Here is a 14,453-nt window from a genome sequence, read left to right on the forward strand (position 1 = left end):
TGGAAACTACTGAAGAGGGAGAGGAGAGGTTCTTCTTAGGGACCTGCCGCAGGACAAGAGGGACAGAGCCTGCCTAAGAAGTGCTGGACAGTCTTGGATGGGGCTGGTGTGTGTGAGGGGGGATGTGTGCAAGCCAGTGTGGTGGACTGGGGGAAGAGCTCTGGATGGGAGCTTGAGAACCATCAAGTTCTACCATTGCCTAGAGCTCATGGGAGACCTCAGGAGAGTCATTTCCCTCTCCGAGCCTCAGTTGGCTCACCCATACAATGGGTGAGAAGCAGAGACTAATTTCAAAGTTGTCTTCCAGCTTGATTTATAAACTATAGGGGGATGGAAATGAATTTGATTTCCTTGTGGTTAGCAACTTTTTAAAATCTACCATTTATTGAACATTTTAACGATTACCAACAGTCCTTTTTAAGGATTTCCAAGCATTTTACATATAGGAATTCATTTACTGCTCAGAACCATCCTAAGAGGTAGGTTCTTTGGTCATCCACATTACGTGCATGCTAAGGCACGTCAATTGTGTCCTACTCTGTGTGACCCTATGGACTGTAGCCCACCAGGCTTCTCTGTCCCTGGGATTCTCCAGGCAAGGATACTAGAGTGGGTTGCTGTGCCCTCCTCTAGAGGATCTTCCCAACCCAGGGATTGAACTTGCGTCTCTTACGTCTCCAACATTGGCAGGTAGATTCTTAACCACTAGCACCACCTGGGAAGCCCCATCCCCATTACACAGATTAGAAGACCGAGGCACAGAGAGACCAGCCCACATAGTGCGGCTGAGATTCAAACCAGGAGGCCTGGCTGCAGAGTCCGAGTTCCAGGCATTCCAGGCATTGTGCTACATGTTTGCCAAATCCTCTCCATTTTGCTGTTGAGAAATCTGAGACTCAGAGCAGTTGAGCAACAGCTGAAGGTCACACAGCTGGGAAGCAGCAGAGATGAGAGTCCAAGTTGGCCAGGCTCCAGCGTCTCCACTCTCCCTCACCCACCTCCTGCAGTCCTGCCAGATCCTCAAGTCCCCAAAGCAAGTTTACCTACTTCCCCATGTTGCAGTGTCTCTTTAGGCAAATCAGTCCCTTCCTCGGACCTCAATTTTCCCAACTAGAGAATGATTAGAGGTTGGGCCAGTTGATCTTTGAGGTTCCTTGCAGCTCCATGAATCCATGGTTCAAGAGATGTGCAGCTTCAGGCTAAAAAGTCAGATTTATAGCCTGAGGTTGTACCTGAGAAGAAAGAGGGGGCAAGGCACTGGTGATGGAAATAAGAGGAGTTTCGGAGGAGTCGTGGGGCTGTGAACCATGAGGCAGATGAGAGAGAGAAAGAGAGAGGCCCTGGGTGTTCCCAGTGAGTCCCTTCCTTCATCCTAGGCCCCCGTCCCACCTCAGGGTAGAGAGCGTTGTGCAACCGAGCAGCAACCAGGCCAGCAGTGAGCCGAGGTCAGTGCTTTGAGACACAGCACTGTGGGGAATGGACACTGCTGGGGGTTTTGCAAATACTTGGAGGTATTTTAGAAAAACGTATGTGAAGCCGAGGTGGCGTGTTTGTGTGGTTGGCCTGCCTTCCTGCTCATGACGGCGCTGTTACATTCCTCCCCTTCAGGAAGGGAGGATATTCTCCCACGTGTAAGTTCACTAGGATGCACACACCAGCGTTCCCACCCTTAGGTCCCGGCATGCTCCCCTCAAGGCCCGCAGCTGTGCTGGGGTCACCCCTCCCATCATGGCAGCTGTGCTGATTAATATTGATGTGGCTGCTGGTGCCATGGCTCCACATGCCAGCCTCATCCTTCTCAGGGTGCCGGTCCTGGCTCAAGTCCAGTGCAGCCGGTGGAGGAGGGTACCGCAATGTGCTTATGAGATGAGAGAATGGGTTTCATTTCCAGGCAGGCTCTTTTCCCAGTGAGGCTCTTTTCGCTTTGGAAAATTATGGAGTCACCTTTTCCTGAGTGTCTCAGCTCTCTCCCACCTCCAGACCCTGAGCTATTACAGCGCCAGGTCCTTCAGACACCTCCTCATACATCACTGGCTGGGCTACCCTCTCTGGCTTGGAGAAGCCGGGGACTGGGCAGGCATCAGAACACCCAGTGACATGGATCCTGGGCCTGTGATGGGGACAGCGGCTGTTCCTTGATCCCTTCCCCTCCACGATGGGTGTCCACACAATGGAAGGCCATTGTTGCAATAGTGGCCAGGAAGGGTCAAGGGCAGATCTGACTCCCAAGCACCCAGTACAGGATGTATTACCTGGGTCCCCTCTCAAGCCCCCTGGATCCAGGATGCCTCGGCAGATGGGTGTCGGGGGAGGTCCTCCCTCTAAACACCATTTGGGAGCCTGGGGAGACTGACTAAGGGACAGGGGCTCCAGTTCCAGACTGAGCTGGGATAGATGAGCAGGACAGTGTGAAAGTGATTGAAGGGTCAGGGAGGGTTTCCAGGCACAGACGTTACAGGGACAACTTGGTTCTTTGCAGAGCTCGGCTCAGACTGTATGTCTAGATCACTGCTGACTGCACAGGCTTGGGTCCCGTGAGCTCTGGAAAGGTGTTTGCAAGCTGGACACCCTGTCCTTCTGCCCCTCCTACCTCGTTCAGCCACTCAGGGCCTGTGTCATTGGAAGGGCTCAGACCTTGTGGCTCTGAGCATCTCTGAACAATGAGGCCTGGGGGAGAAAAGGGCTGTGGGGGTGGTCAGGTGGGGTGTGGGGTTTGCAAAACAAGAACACACTCATTTGCCATTTACTGAAAAAACTTTTCCCCCTTTCTTTTAAAGTTGTTGTTTCCTCCAGGGAAAACTTTTATTTGTAATGAATAAAATGTGTTCTCTTAATGAACTGAAAGCAGAACAGGATGAGAGATGTTTTCTCCCTGTGGCAGAGAATAAAACAGCAGCTCATTGGCTGGCGGCAGGCAGCCACCCCCGGCCCTTAACCTTTCTCCTTGCCTGCTCCTCCCTTCGGAGCTGAGCTGAGACCTGAGATGGGCCGGCCATACTTCATCTCTGCCCCAGAATCATGGCTGGGAACAGGGCTTAGGCAGGGACTGGCCTGTGGGAAGCACCACACCCCTTCAGCGTGGAGAGCCTGAGGAGAGGTGGCAGGCGAGGGCTCAGCATGCTTTTAGGAGGCTTGGAGGCTGCCGATTCTTGCTGGCTCAGATGGCAGAGGAAAAAGAGAGATGGAGGCAGGGATTCAGAGAGTTAGTTTGACCCACTGGGATCCCTGTTCCCCTGCTCAGGCGAGAAATCTCCCCATGGTCTCTGGTCTCTGGAAGACCTTGCCTTGAGTCTTGGGGAGGACTTCTTTTGAGAAGAACATTGATCTGGAATACTTGCTGGGCCCCTTCCACCACCTAGATCTCACCAACACCTGCTCCCCTTCACTTCGCGAGGTGTGAGCTGTTTCTTGACTTTCACCTCTGGTTTTGGGGTTTAGAGGATAATGGTCTTGGTTTTGGAGTGTTGCAGGATCTGGGGTAGCTTATCAACCATGTCTCTTTGCAGACTTGGTTGAGGTAGCTAGCGAGGGTAGGCGTTCTTCTCTCTTCTGTGGCTCAGGTTTTTACCACGAGATAAACCTTAATGGCCAGACTGGCCTTTCCCTCAGCAGCTGTTGGATCTTCTGCTCCGTGTCCCCGATCTGAGGGGCCCTGGGAGAGGTCCCTCTAGTCCCAGTGGAGGTGCCTCCTACGGGGAGAAGGTGGTGGTGGTCTCAGCCTCCACGCTCATGGAGGACCGCCGGGTGTGCCGGCAGGAAGACCACTGCCTGAGCCGCTCCTGGCTGAGGCAGCCCAGGTCCTTGAAGAGCTTGAAGAGGTCGCTGCGGAACTTGACGCCGATGAAGGCATACAAGAAAGGGTTGACACAGCAGCGGACACAGGCCAGGCTGTAGGTGACATCGTAGGCGATGTTGAGTTGCTTGCTGAGCTCGCAGCTGGTGCCGCTGGTGATGTTGAAGTCGGCCACTGTCTGGGCCAGAACCACCCCGTTGTAGGGCAGCTGGAAGGCTACGAAGACCACAACCACGGCGATGATCACCTTGATGGCCTTGTTGCGCTCGAAGTTGCGTGCCTGGAGCAGGGTGCGGATGATGACAAGGTAGCAGAAGCTCATGGCCACCAGGGGGATCAGGAAGCCTACAACCATCTGGGCCACCTGGATGGTGATCAAGGCCTCCACGTGCTCGGTGATGAGGGAGCACCGCAGTGCCTGCTCACTGCTGCTCTTCTGGATCCCGCTGTACATCAGCTCTGGGGTGGAGAGCACCATGGCCAGCATCCAGATGCCCAGGCAGGAGAGCTTGCTGATGAGAAGGACGCGGGCACGGTGGCGGTGGGCCGAGACAGCCTGGACGATGGCGACGTAGCGGTCGATGCTGATGCATAGCAGCAGGAGCATGCCGCTGAAGAAGCTTATCTTGTAGATGCCAAAGATGAGCTTGCAAACGTGGACCCCAAAGACCCAGGACTTGGCTGCGCTGTACGCCCAGAAGGGGAGAGTCAGAAGGAAGAGAATGTCCGCCAGGGCTAGGTTGAGCAGGTACGTATCAGTCATGGTCTTGAGCCTCTTGAAATAGATGTAGGTCAGCATGACCAGCCCGTTGCCCAGAAGGCCCACGAAGCAAATGATGGAGTACATGATCGGGAGGAACCAGGCTTTAAAGTTCCGCACGTCCTTCTTGAAGCACACGGACTCGTACAGCGTGTAGTCCACCGTGGTGTTGTCTCCGATGTAATCGTCCGTGACCTCATCTTGGCAGAGGCACACCTGCAGGGAAGGAACATGCTCCAGCTTAGCTGAGTGGGTTGAAATCTCACTGCCCTGGGACTGTCTGGAGCAGTGGTTTCAAACTGTGATCAGTGTCATCTGCGAATTCTTAGACACCCTTCTGAGACCCACTGAACCCAAATGTCAGGAGCTGGGGCCCAGGAATCTGTTTTTCTAAACTTTCTAGGTGAATCTTCAATTTGAAATTGGTGGTTTCTCAAATTTTAACACGCTCTTGAACTTGGGGATTTGGTTCATATGATGTAGTAGGATGGGGTGAAGCCTGGGATTCTGCATTTCTAGTCAGTAGGAAGTCTTCTGAGAGACTTGATCTTACATGTGTTAACGGCAGACTGGAAATGGTCTAGGTTTGGGGGTCAAAAGAGCCTTGGCCTGGTTAAGTGTACTTCGTCTCTCCAAGCCTCAGTTTTCTCATTCGGGAAATGGAGATGAATACTATCTCCTTCCCATGGTTGTTGTGAGGTTCCTAACTTGGATTCTGGCATCCTTTTGTCTTCATGGAACTTTGATTTTGCCTGCTGGAAACTCCAGAAAAATGGGATGGTAGGTCTTTCTTTTTGAGTCTCCTTTGGAATCTGGTAGAAAGAACTTTGCAAGGGAGGAGGCCTACAAACATACCCCAGCTTTGGAGGGAAAACCCACTTGGGCTAAGGTTGAGGAGAGCCCAGAGTGAGAAGGTGGTGGTGGTTATAGTCGCTAAATTGGGTCCAACTCTTTGCGACCCCATGGACTGTGGCCCACCAGGCTCCTCTGTCCATGGGATTTCCCAGGCAAGAATAGTGGAGTGGGTTGCCATTTCCTTCTCCAGGGGATCTTCCTAACTCAGGGATCGAACCTGTGTCTCCAGCATTGCAAGTGGATTCTTTACCCCTGAGCCACCAGGGAAGTGGAGTGAGAAGAGAGGAAGGCAAAACTCTGTTAAGAGGCCACAACACCCTGGGTTGGGGCAAGATGCTGTGATCATGGGTGGTGAGTGACTGGAAGGCTTATGGATCCCTGGGGCCCCAGGCACAGAGACCAGCAGGTAGCAGGAGCTCAGGCGATGCAGGCCCAAGTGGATGGCGGGGCCGCAGCCTCAGCTGTGAGTCCTCTTGGGCACAGGAAGGAAGCGCAACCATATCTTCCCTCCATCTTCCCACCCTCTCCCCCTCTCCCCGCACCTTACTCCTCTCTCTTTTCCTCGCTGTCTCTTCTGGCACATTCCAAACAGTAGGGCTCACGTGTTCACGGTATTTTTTAGGCTATCTGCAGGGCAGGGTGAAGGTTCAGGCAGACGGCTGTGATTTGATCAATGAAGGAGACACATGGGGTAGCTGAGCTGTGTGGGGCAGGGAGCTGGGCTGGAAACTGTCTCAGCAAACTCCTGGTCCGTCCTCTGGGAATGGGGCCCTGGGCAGCCCTGTATGATGGATTTACACCATTGGGAAACTGGAGGGACTGTAGAGGTGATGAAAGGAGGCTCTTCAATGGGACTGGTTCAAGGTTACTCAGCCAGAACGGGAACCCAGTCTCCTGATTTGCCTGTATTATCCTGGCTCTTGCTCACTTCCACATTCTGGATTCATCACTGTTCTGTGTGGGGACAGGGTGAGGACCAAATCATATCCTGAAGCCTTTTTTGGGCCATTGCTATCTTGAGAAGAGATGTCAGTGGCAACCCTTTCCTCTTTTCTGGGTACGACTGCAGCCTGGGAGGCCTGCCAAAGGCTGGCTGTCCTTGGCTGCCCAGGGTAACACCCAAGACCTCAGATCTGGACATAAGCGGGTTCTGGGCTTCGGTGGGCAATACACCCAGCCTCTAAGACATGTGCTTCCCACTGCCCCGTTCTGCCTCCTTTTTCTCTTCTTCGTACCTGCCCCACCCCTCACCAGGGGCCACCAGGCTTGATGTCTCTGTAGCCCACAGCTCCACCACATCCTGCCCCATCTGAGACACCCCCATCTCCCCAGGTAAAGAAGGAGATGAGCCCAGCTGTCCCTCATCCACTCCCCAACCTTCCAGCCTCCACTATTAGCATTCCAGCCCTCTGGAGCCCTGGGAAGAGGGGAGACAGTGGGGAGGGAGGGCTGGTGGGGAAGGGGGCCAGGCTGTAGGCTACAACCCAAGCTCCAGGAGGTCTCTGGGATGGGTTTTTGGGAACAGTGCCCAGCTTGGGGCCTGCCTCTGGCCAGAGCTCCTGGAAAACTGCCTCTCTGGCCTCCAGACCTGGGGAGGAGCCAAATTCTGAAGCATTGCCTCTCCAGCTCTGGCCTCAGCCGCCTCCTCTGGCTCCAAGAGAGCTCCCAACCCCAGCAAAGTCGGGGGAAGAGTGGATTTCTAACTCTGGCACTTGGTGGGTGTGGATTTTCTGTTTCCACATCTGGGATTGAGAAGCTGAGACCTGTAAGCTGGTGGCTTTTGCTCCAGAGTTCTGGGCCCCCCTGAAGGATGGCTTTCATCCACCCTCTGTCACCCCAGGGTCCCCATCCTCCCCTCCCCTTCCCCCAGTGAGGCTCAGATCAGTCTATTTCAGAAAAGGGAACTGGGGCTTCGAAGGGAGCATTTAGCTGGAGATCTTGGGAGGAAGACATGTTTGGGGTGATAGGATAGTAAGCTGCCCGCAGGTTCTTTTCTCATCTTACATATGAAGATTTGCACTCCTGGGTGTGTGGGCACATATGTTCCAGACCCAGAAACCTCACAGCCTTTGCTGTTTTGCAAAGCAAAGAACTCTCTCCAGGAACTCAGGAGTCTACTTTTCTATCTCCTGGGTGGGGATATTGGAAGTGAAGTGGGGAAGGCAGGGTAACCTGCTTTCCCAAAAGTTTTAATTGAAATGGAGTAAAGGAATTCAGAGAACACCTGTGGCTTTCCAGGGTTACTCAGAAGATGGAGAGGGTGGCCATCAGCTTAAAGAAGACCAAATTTGTGCCTGGGTCTATTTCTTTCCAGTAAGTGCCCAGTGACTCCACCAGAACCACAGGGCCTGGGTTTGAGAAGGGCTAGGTTTGCTGAGGGGCATTTGGGAGAGGGAATGGAGCTTTCCTTGGCAGGCAGGACACCTCACCTGGAAAATGACGAGGAGGGCCACCACCAACACGTTCTTCATTGGCTTCCCTGAAGAGACAAGGTAGGAAAGTTATTGCTCAGCAGGACTGGCTCTTTGTTATGAAAAAACCCCACAGAGCCAGGGAGAACGTGGGGAACTTTCATCACAGGCTCTGGACACAGCATTTGAGAGCATGAGAACAAGATTGTGCCTTGGAGCACCTGGCCAGCAGCCCAGGCTCACTGCCTTCACCTCTGCTTCCTCCTCAGCTCCAGAAAGGGTCCTGGAAAGGAGGGGGATCAGAATGCAGGGCAGGCGCTCCCTCTCCGCTTGGCTCTTCAGGGTCTCTTCTGGAATAGGAAAGTCCATCCTGGCCCAGATTATCCCTCAAGGCTGAGCTTCAGCTGACCTTGACTCCTGCGTCTGGACAATCCCCTCCTATTCCATGCTATGCAGGAAGCAAGACCCTGAGGTGGTGGAGGTGGTGTGTGTGTGTCCCGCCCTGCTCTGGTGCCAGGAGGCAATGGGGAGCATTTTTCCTGCACCCAGTGGGTGGGCAGCCACCTATGAAGCCCTGACTGTTTCCTGGTGGAGGCTGGCTGAGGAGGTAGACTACTTTCACAGGGCTGCATGAAGGAGCATTCCTTACTGCCTCTCAGTGGCAAATAGTAAAGTTCTTCTGGGACCCATGAGGCTCCCCCAAACACCCCTCATCTGGCTGTTGTCCATCCAGCACTCATTGGTGGTCCACCTGGCCCATGCCCCTAGCCTGCCTCTGGGCCAGGGACATCGTCCCTTTTACCTAGTTCAGGCCCATAAATGAGGAGGTGCCCAGAGACTGTGTGCTGCTGAGTGAGTGAATGAATGAATGACTTGTTTGCCCTTCTCCCAAGCTGCCCTGTGGGGACCTTGCCATGTGGCTGTGTGACAAGAGTGAGGCCATTCCCCAAGGTCGCTTGACTAGCACGGATATGTTTTCTTTAACTTGCTTCTAATCTAGGGCCTTGGTGAAAGAGAAAAATGGTGGGAAGGAGTCAGAGGCTGGCTACTTTCTGGAAGCCAGGAGGCCCTCCTTAGTTCTGAATGGCAGGTTGAGAACCCAGGCCTGATGTGAGCCCTGGAAGCTCAGTTCTGCTTGGTGGCTGAGTTGAGAGCTGGACTTGGAATTTATTTCTTCCAGGGGGTCAAACAGGGGAGACCAAGTGAGTCGACAAGGTGATTTATACAGAAGTCTTCTCTCACTTAAAGTCTGAGAGCTGTGCCCTATTCATCTCTGTAAAACCCCTTCCTATAATTGGACCAGCCCATGGGAGACAGTAACTGTGATGCCAGGAATGAATATAAGGCAGGACTTGCTGACCCATCGCACCTCTAGTCTCAGGAGGGTCAACAGACCAATGCTTGGGACCCTGCTTCTAGCACCTTCTGGAGGCTCAGGGCTCCCTTCAAGCAAGCAAGGAATCTTACTTCCCAAGATGCCGCAGCACAGGGCCAGAGGGTCCGTGTGCTTGGCCACAGCACCACCTGCTGGAAATGTTATGACATGACATCCAAGTTGCCATTACCCAGGGAATTTGCCTAAGACAGAAATTCTGGGGTTGGGGTGTCTTGCAGGAAGGAGGAAGGGCATGGAGCCACATAAATAAACAGGCATTTCTCCCGTTATACTGCACATTACTGCTAGGCACATCTTCCTCAATCATAGCTCTGATGCCAACCCCCATTGTGCCCTCCTGCTAAATCCTTAGGATCTCTTTACCAGTCCTAAGGATGGCAGCCTGATGCTGAGCGTGGCTGTCCAGCCCTCCACTGTCTACTTGGACCTGCCTTCCTAGCTTCATCTTCTGTTTCTGGGGGCAGGAGTTGTCATCCCCAGCTTGCCCCTGAGTATTTGCAGTCTTGGGGTGGGAATGGATTTTTGTGCAACATCAAGGCTCCCCTCTCTCATCCCCCTTCCTTGATGAATTGTCCCGAGAGCCCTTGAGCTCGAGTCCACATCTCTACCCTTAAGCACACTCTCCTGTGGTCCAACGAGCTGCCCAACCTCCACTGACTCATCTTGATGTGAAGTGCTCGAGGTTTCTTTAAACGTACCAGTCTTACGGTTACTCTAGAGAAAGCCTGCTCTGACTGTCTGAGAACTGAGAAACCTCAAGATTCTGATGTCACAACGGGTGAAACATGAGGGGTAAGAGTTGTGTTTCTATTTCACTCCATCAACCTTCTTTCCTGGGCCTTCTCTCAGTCTTTTTGCCACTGGCTGGGGGGGGGGGGTGGTGGGGGCTCAGGAGGGGCGCTAGAGGATGTGCGTAGGTGAGGTCTCCTTCCAGGTGTGTTGGAGAAGGTCGTTGAGCAGGGATCCTCTAGGACCAGCATAGGCTGTTTTTCAAGAAAGGTGACCAAACAGGAACTTGGGGAAACTCTGGTGTGAAGCAGAGGGGGCCTGGTCAACGGCCTTGACTCAGATGATTGTTGTCTGTTACAAAGTCATAAAGCAACTGGCCTTGGGCAGCCACCGGGGTGGGGCCAGAGAAGTTGGGAATCTCAGGGGCTGAGGAGCGGTTGAGTGATGCATTGGGTATTTTCTGAGTTCTTGAGTTTCTAGTAATGATCACAACGAAAAGGAAATTCCCTAGAACTCCAACCTTAGCTCCCAGTGAGAGAAACTAGAGATTAGTAACTTTCCCAAAGTCACGCAGCCGGCTGGTAGTGTAGCTGGGCTTTGAATCCATTTAATTTCAGAAACCACACTCCCAATTCCTCTTCTGTGCTGCCTCTCAGACTTTATGTTCCTTTCTCTCCTAATATCCTGTGAGTTACCCCTTGTGAGTCTCATTCTATATTTCAGAAAATAGAGGCTCAGAGAGGTTAATCCACTTGTTTGGGTCACACAGCTGCAAAGAGATGGTCTGAGATTTTTGAATGGAAATCCTGCTACTTCATTTCTGTTGAGTCTGTTGTGTATTGGAGCCTCTGTGGAGCATCAGGGGAATCCACACTCTCCTCCATCTATTGGTCGCTTGTTCTGTTGACTCTATCCCTGTAACATCCCAGAGCTGGCCCCACTTCTACCCTGACATAAGGCTTTGCCACCCCAGATCTCCTCTGAAACACAGACCACAATATTTAACTCATCTAACTGAAACAAAAAAAAATCTTCACTGGTTTCTCATTGCTTTCAGTAAAAAAGCCCAAAGTTTTTCAGCAATGCCATACAGAATCTTAAAGATGGACCCTGCCTGTCTGTCCTACCTCCCTTCCTTCTCAGTATAGCCAGGTTCTATACATCCTTCTCCACTTGCCTCTTTCTTGTCTCTATTAGCTTTTATTAGAGCTGACCAGCTGGGAGCCTGTAGGCTGAGTCCACAGGATATTCTGCTTTGTTACATGGAGTTTTAAAAAAATTGGATTTGGATGCCTTTAGGTGGGGCTAACCTCTGAATCACTCCACTGTCCTTCACTTGCTATATCTTATGCCCATTCCCTCAGTTACATTTCTGGCAATTGAGCCATTGAGATCGCTAGTCCTGCTACCTCCTAGGCCCCTTGCTTCTCCTTGTCTGCTTCGAGAACTCCTACACATCCTTCAAAACCCAGCTTAAATGCCCCGTGACTCATAGTCACTGTTCATTTCTTTAGGTTTCACAATTGCCCTCCTTTTACCCCATCAGCACTCTCTCTCCCCCTCTTGCAATGGGTCATTGACACATGTGTCTCTCCCTACACCAGACTGGTCCTGCCTGAATTCTTCTATCAATAGCAGTTGACTGAAAGTACCAAGCAAAGAGGAGAGATTTCCCAACAGCTCCCCCAGGCTGCAGGGTTCCCCTCTTCCCCAGTCAGGCTCCCCAAAGGCCAGAAGGGATTGGCCCTGAATTTCTTCAACTTCTCCCTCTGCCTCTATTTCTGGCTGAGCTGTGGGAAATGAGTATCTCATGGCTCATTTTTTTTCTTCTCTGCTTTGGAAAATTCTAACTGAAGTCTTAGGCCCCATTTCTTAAAGATGGACAAAGAAGGCACCTCGGGCTGCCCATTCAAATCGTGAAAAAGGCCTGCTCAGCTCTGGGTTCTGGCGTTTCTCATTTTGTGTAACAGAAACTCTACCCCTCACCCACCTCAGGCGCCCTGCTGGGCTGACAAAGATGAAAAAAAAACCAGATCCTTTGTGGCTCATGTCATACAAACGGCCCAGAGCCCTGGAGCCTCATCTGAGTAAAATGTATCAGTGATGTCCCCTCCACCAGTATTTGGGGCTCAGTCGGCCGTTGGGGCTCTCTCGAATTGAGTGAACAGTAACAACAGCCTTTTATTCTGGAGACATGTCCTGCATTAAAAGGACCTCCCTCCCCCATTAATGCCTGTGAGTCTAGCACCCCAAACCTAGTCCTTGGGAGGAGGACCCTCCGTGCTGCGCTGTGGCTGCTCTCAAGGGCTCATCAAGTCAGCGACGAGCATCTCTCTCTGACTCTCTGCTCAGTCGTTCCACAGCTTGAAATTGGCTGACAGCTTGCAATCGGCTATGATGGGAGAATTTACACCGTGGCAATTGGCAAGCACTACATATCAGGGAGCCGGTTCTCTAGCCTTTACTGGTGCACCGCGGGGACCTGCTTGGTTTCTTTCACAGAGGTCAAACAGAGGGGCAGGATCGGGGTCTCCAGGGGACAATGTCTGCATTCTGGTACCATAGTTAGTAGGGGTGGATGTCTGGGAAGTGGGATTAGTGGGCAAGCTGCTGGGAGGAGGGGAAGTTGGAAGAGATTTTTAAAAACTAAAATCAGAGTTCTTGATGCCATTCATTCATTCCACAAACCTTTTTCTGCTCACACCTCCAAAGCCCCTGGGAATCAGAGGTGCAAGAATCAAAGCCTGCCGTCCAGGAGTTCTGGGTTGGTGGGTGCAAGAGCCACTTTAGCCCTTTGACAGCTGTTTGCTGAGTCGACCCTAGGTTCCGAGTGGGCGGGAAAAGCCGACATGAAGGCAAGAGGCTGTGGTGTGATGGGGAGGGGTGTGAGGACAGCAGAGGATGAACAGGGAACCTTCACTTTTTAAAGCCAACCCCTTGTGGCTTTGAGGCTGCTGTGGTGTTTGTTTGCTGGTGAGAACAAGCCGTCCAGGAACCTGGCCTTTGTAGCCTCAGCTGACTCTTAAGCTGAGATTTGTAAATGGGGTGTCCGGAGCTGGGTGAACCCCTAAGAACCTGCTTGGGGCTTCCCTTGGACTCCCTCTAATTAAGACCAAGGTTAGACCAGAGGATGGATTTTGGAATAATACTCACTTTTTAGGTAGAAAAAGTGAGTGAGACTGGGAGCTGAGTTGGAGGCCCTGGCTGTGACTTCAGCTGAAGGCCCCTCGTGGTCTCATTTTGTGTTGCCCATTCAACCTTTGACTGGCAAGAGGCAACCGCCTCCCCGTGGGATGTGCAGCAGAGAGAAAGTAAGCGCAGCTCGTGTTGCTAGTATAGTGTCATTTACATAATGCACTCACCTTGAATCTGCCCCTTGTCATAACCCTAAGAGAGCAGACAAGCTCATCCTGGGAGAGAGGTGGGAATGGCAGGCAGATGGAGGGTCCTGAACCCTCCAAGATTTCTCTGATGAAACGGGGCCCCCGGGAGCCTTCCCCATCACCCCCTGGCTAGCTAGAGCAGGTGCTGTCCAGATCTGTACCACCCCAGCCCTGGCACCTTCTGCAGAACCTACTATTCTTGGTAGCAATGGTCACCCCCTTCCCTAGGTCCGAAAGAAGTACCTGGAGGAACAGGGGTGCACGTTCTCTGGGAGGAGCCACTGATTCCCACCAAAGCCACCTGGTTCCTCCGGGAGGCTCCCCCATGCCTTCCACCCCATCCTCCACCCCCATTCCACAAAGTCATTCTGGCTGTCCAAGTGACCCCGGTAACTGCTATCTCTCTCACTCGGGGGAGGCTCACTCACCCAGGTCCATGATTCTCTCGGCGGCTGAAACCACACAGGAAGGTTGTGCCGGGGCTCTGTCTGGGGAGGATGTGGTTCTAGCCCCTTTTAAGCTGTGAGAGGAGCCACCCTCTCCTCTGCCCCTCCTACCCCCGCTCCTCCCCCTTCTCTGGCCTCACTCAGGGTCTGGGCTTAGGTGGCTTCCTGGGACCAAAGGGTGTGAGGGGTACGAGAAGGTGAAAGAGAGTGACAGCCCACTCACCAGTCATAGGATCATGAGTCACTGGGTCATTTACATTCAGAAAGCCCCCCTTGCAGACTCAGGGCCCCGCCCAAGGCAGGGGAATGAAACTATTTATTGGTCTGATAAATGTTTACACCCTAGGTATCACATGCCAGGGAGTTGGAGATAAGTGAAAGATCTGTCCCCATCCTTCCCTTGCCCAACTCAGTGTCACAGGGGACTACATTTCCCAAACTGCTTTGCCATCTGGCTTTTGGGTAGGTTTGGCCAATGGGAGGCACTGACAGATGTTGGAAAGCAGAAGAGGAGGGATGTGCCAGGATCTCCTTCTTTTTTTTGAAATTTACTTTACGATATTGTGTTGGTTTCTGCCACACATCAACGTGAATCAGCCATCGGACCAGGCTGTCTTTTTTCTTCCCTTTTTTTCTTTTCTTTCATTTTCTTTACGCTTTCCTCTCCTCTTCTTTTTCTT

The 14,453-nt window shown here is 52.4% G+C and overlaps 1 protein-coding gene across 4 annotated transcripts; it reads right to left on the reverse strand.

Annotated features, from left to right (window-relative positions):
• Nucleotides 1-2,777: 2,777 nt before the first annotated feature.
• Nucleotides 2,778-13,955, reverse strand: CCR7 (C-C motif chemokine receptor 7). 4 transcript variants are annotated; one of them, XM_069543430.1, is made up of 4 exons: nt 13,756-13,818; nt 7,838-7,887; nt 5,951-6,035; nt 2,778-4,769 (listed from the first exon to the last, which is right to left on the reverse strand). In XM_069543430.1, exon 4 carries the CDS (start codon nt 4,638-4,640, stop codon nt 3,690-3,692), a length of 951 nt encoding a protein of 316 aa, XP_069399531.1. In that variant the 5' UTR covers nt 4,641-4,769; nt 5,951-6,035; nt 7,838-7,887; nt 13,756-13,818; the 3' UTR covers nt 2,778-3,689. The 4 variants fall into 4 exon arrangements, with proteins under 4 accessions (XP_069399531.1, XP_069399533.1, XP_069399532.1 ...); XM_069543432.1 differs by having other exon boundaries at nt 5,951-6,067; nt 13,756-13,817; XM_069543431.1 differs by having other exon boundaries at nt 5,951-6,362; nt 13,756-13,817.
• Nucleotides 13,956-14,453: the final 498 nt, after the last annotated feature.

Source organism: Ovis canadensis, chromosome 11, assembly GCF_042477335.2.
Source record: "Ovis canadensis isolate MfBH-ARS-UI-01 breed Bighorn chromosome 11, ARS-UI_OviCan_v2, whole genome shotgun sequence".
NCBI lineage: Eukaryota > Metazoa > Chordata > Mammalia > Artiodactyla > Bovidae > Ovis > Ovis canadensis.

What these genes read in the sequence shown, in the direction of transcription:
- CCR7 (XM_069543429.1), bottom strand. An exon ending in CCCTCCTCGTCATTTTCCAG is followed by an intron (nt 4,770 to 7,837) that starts GTGAGGTGTCCT and finishes CCTTCCCTGCAG; the next exon opens with GTGTGCCTCTGCCAAGATGA.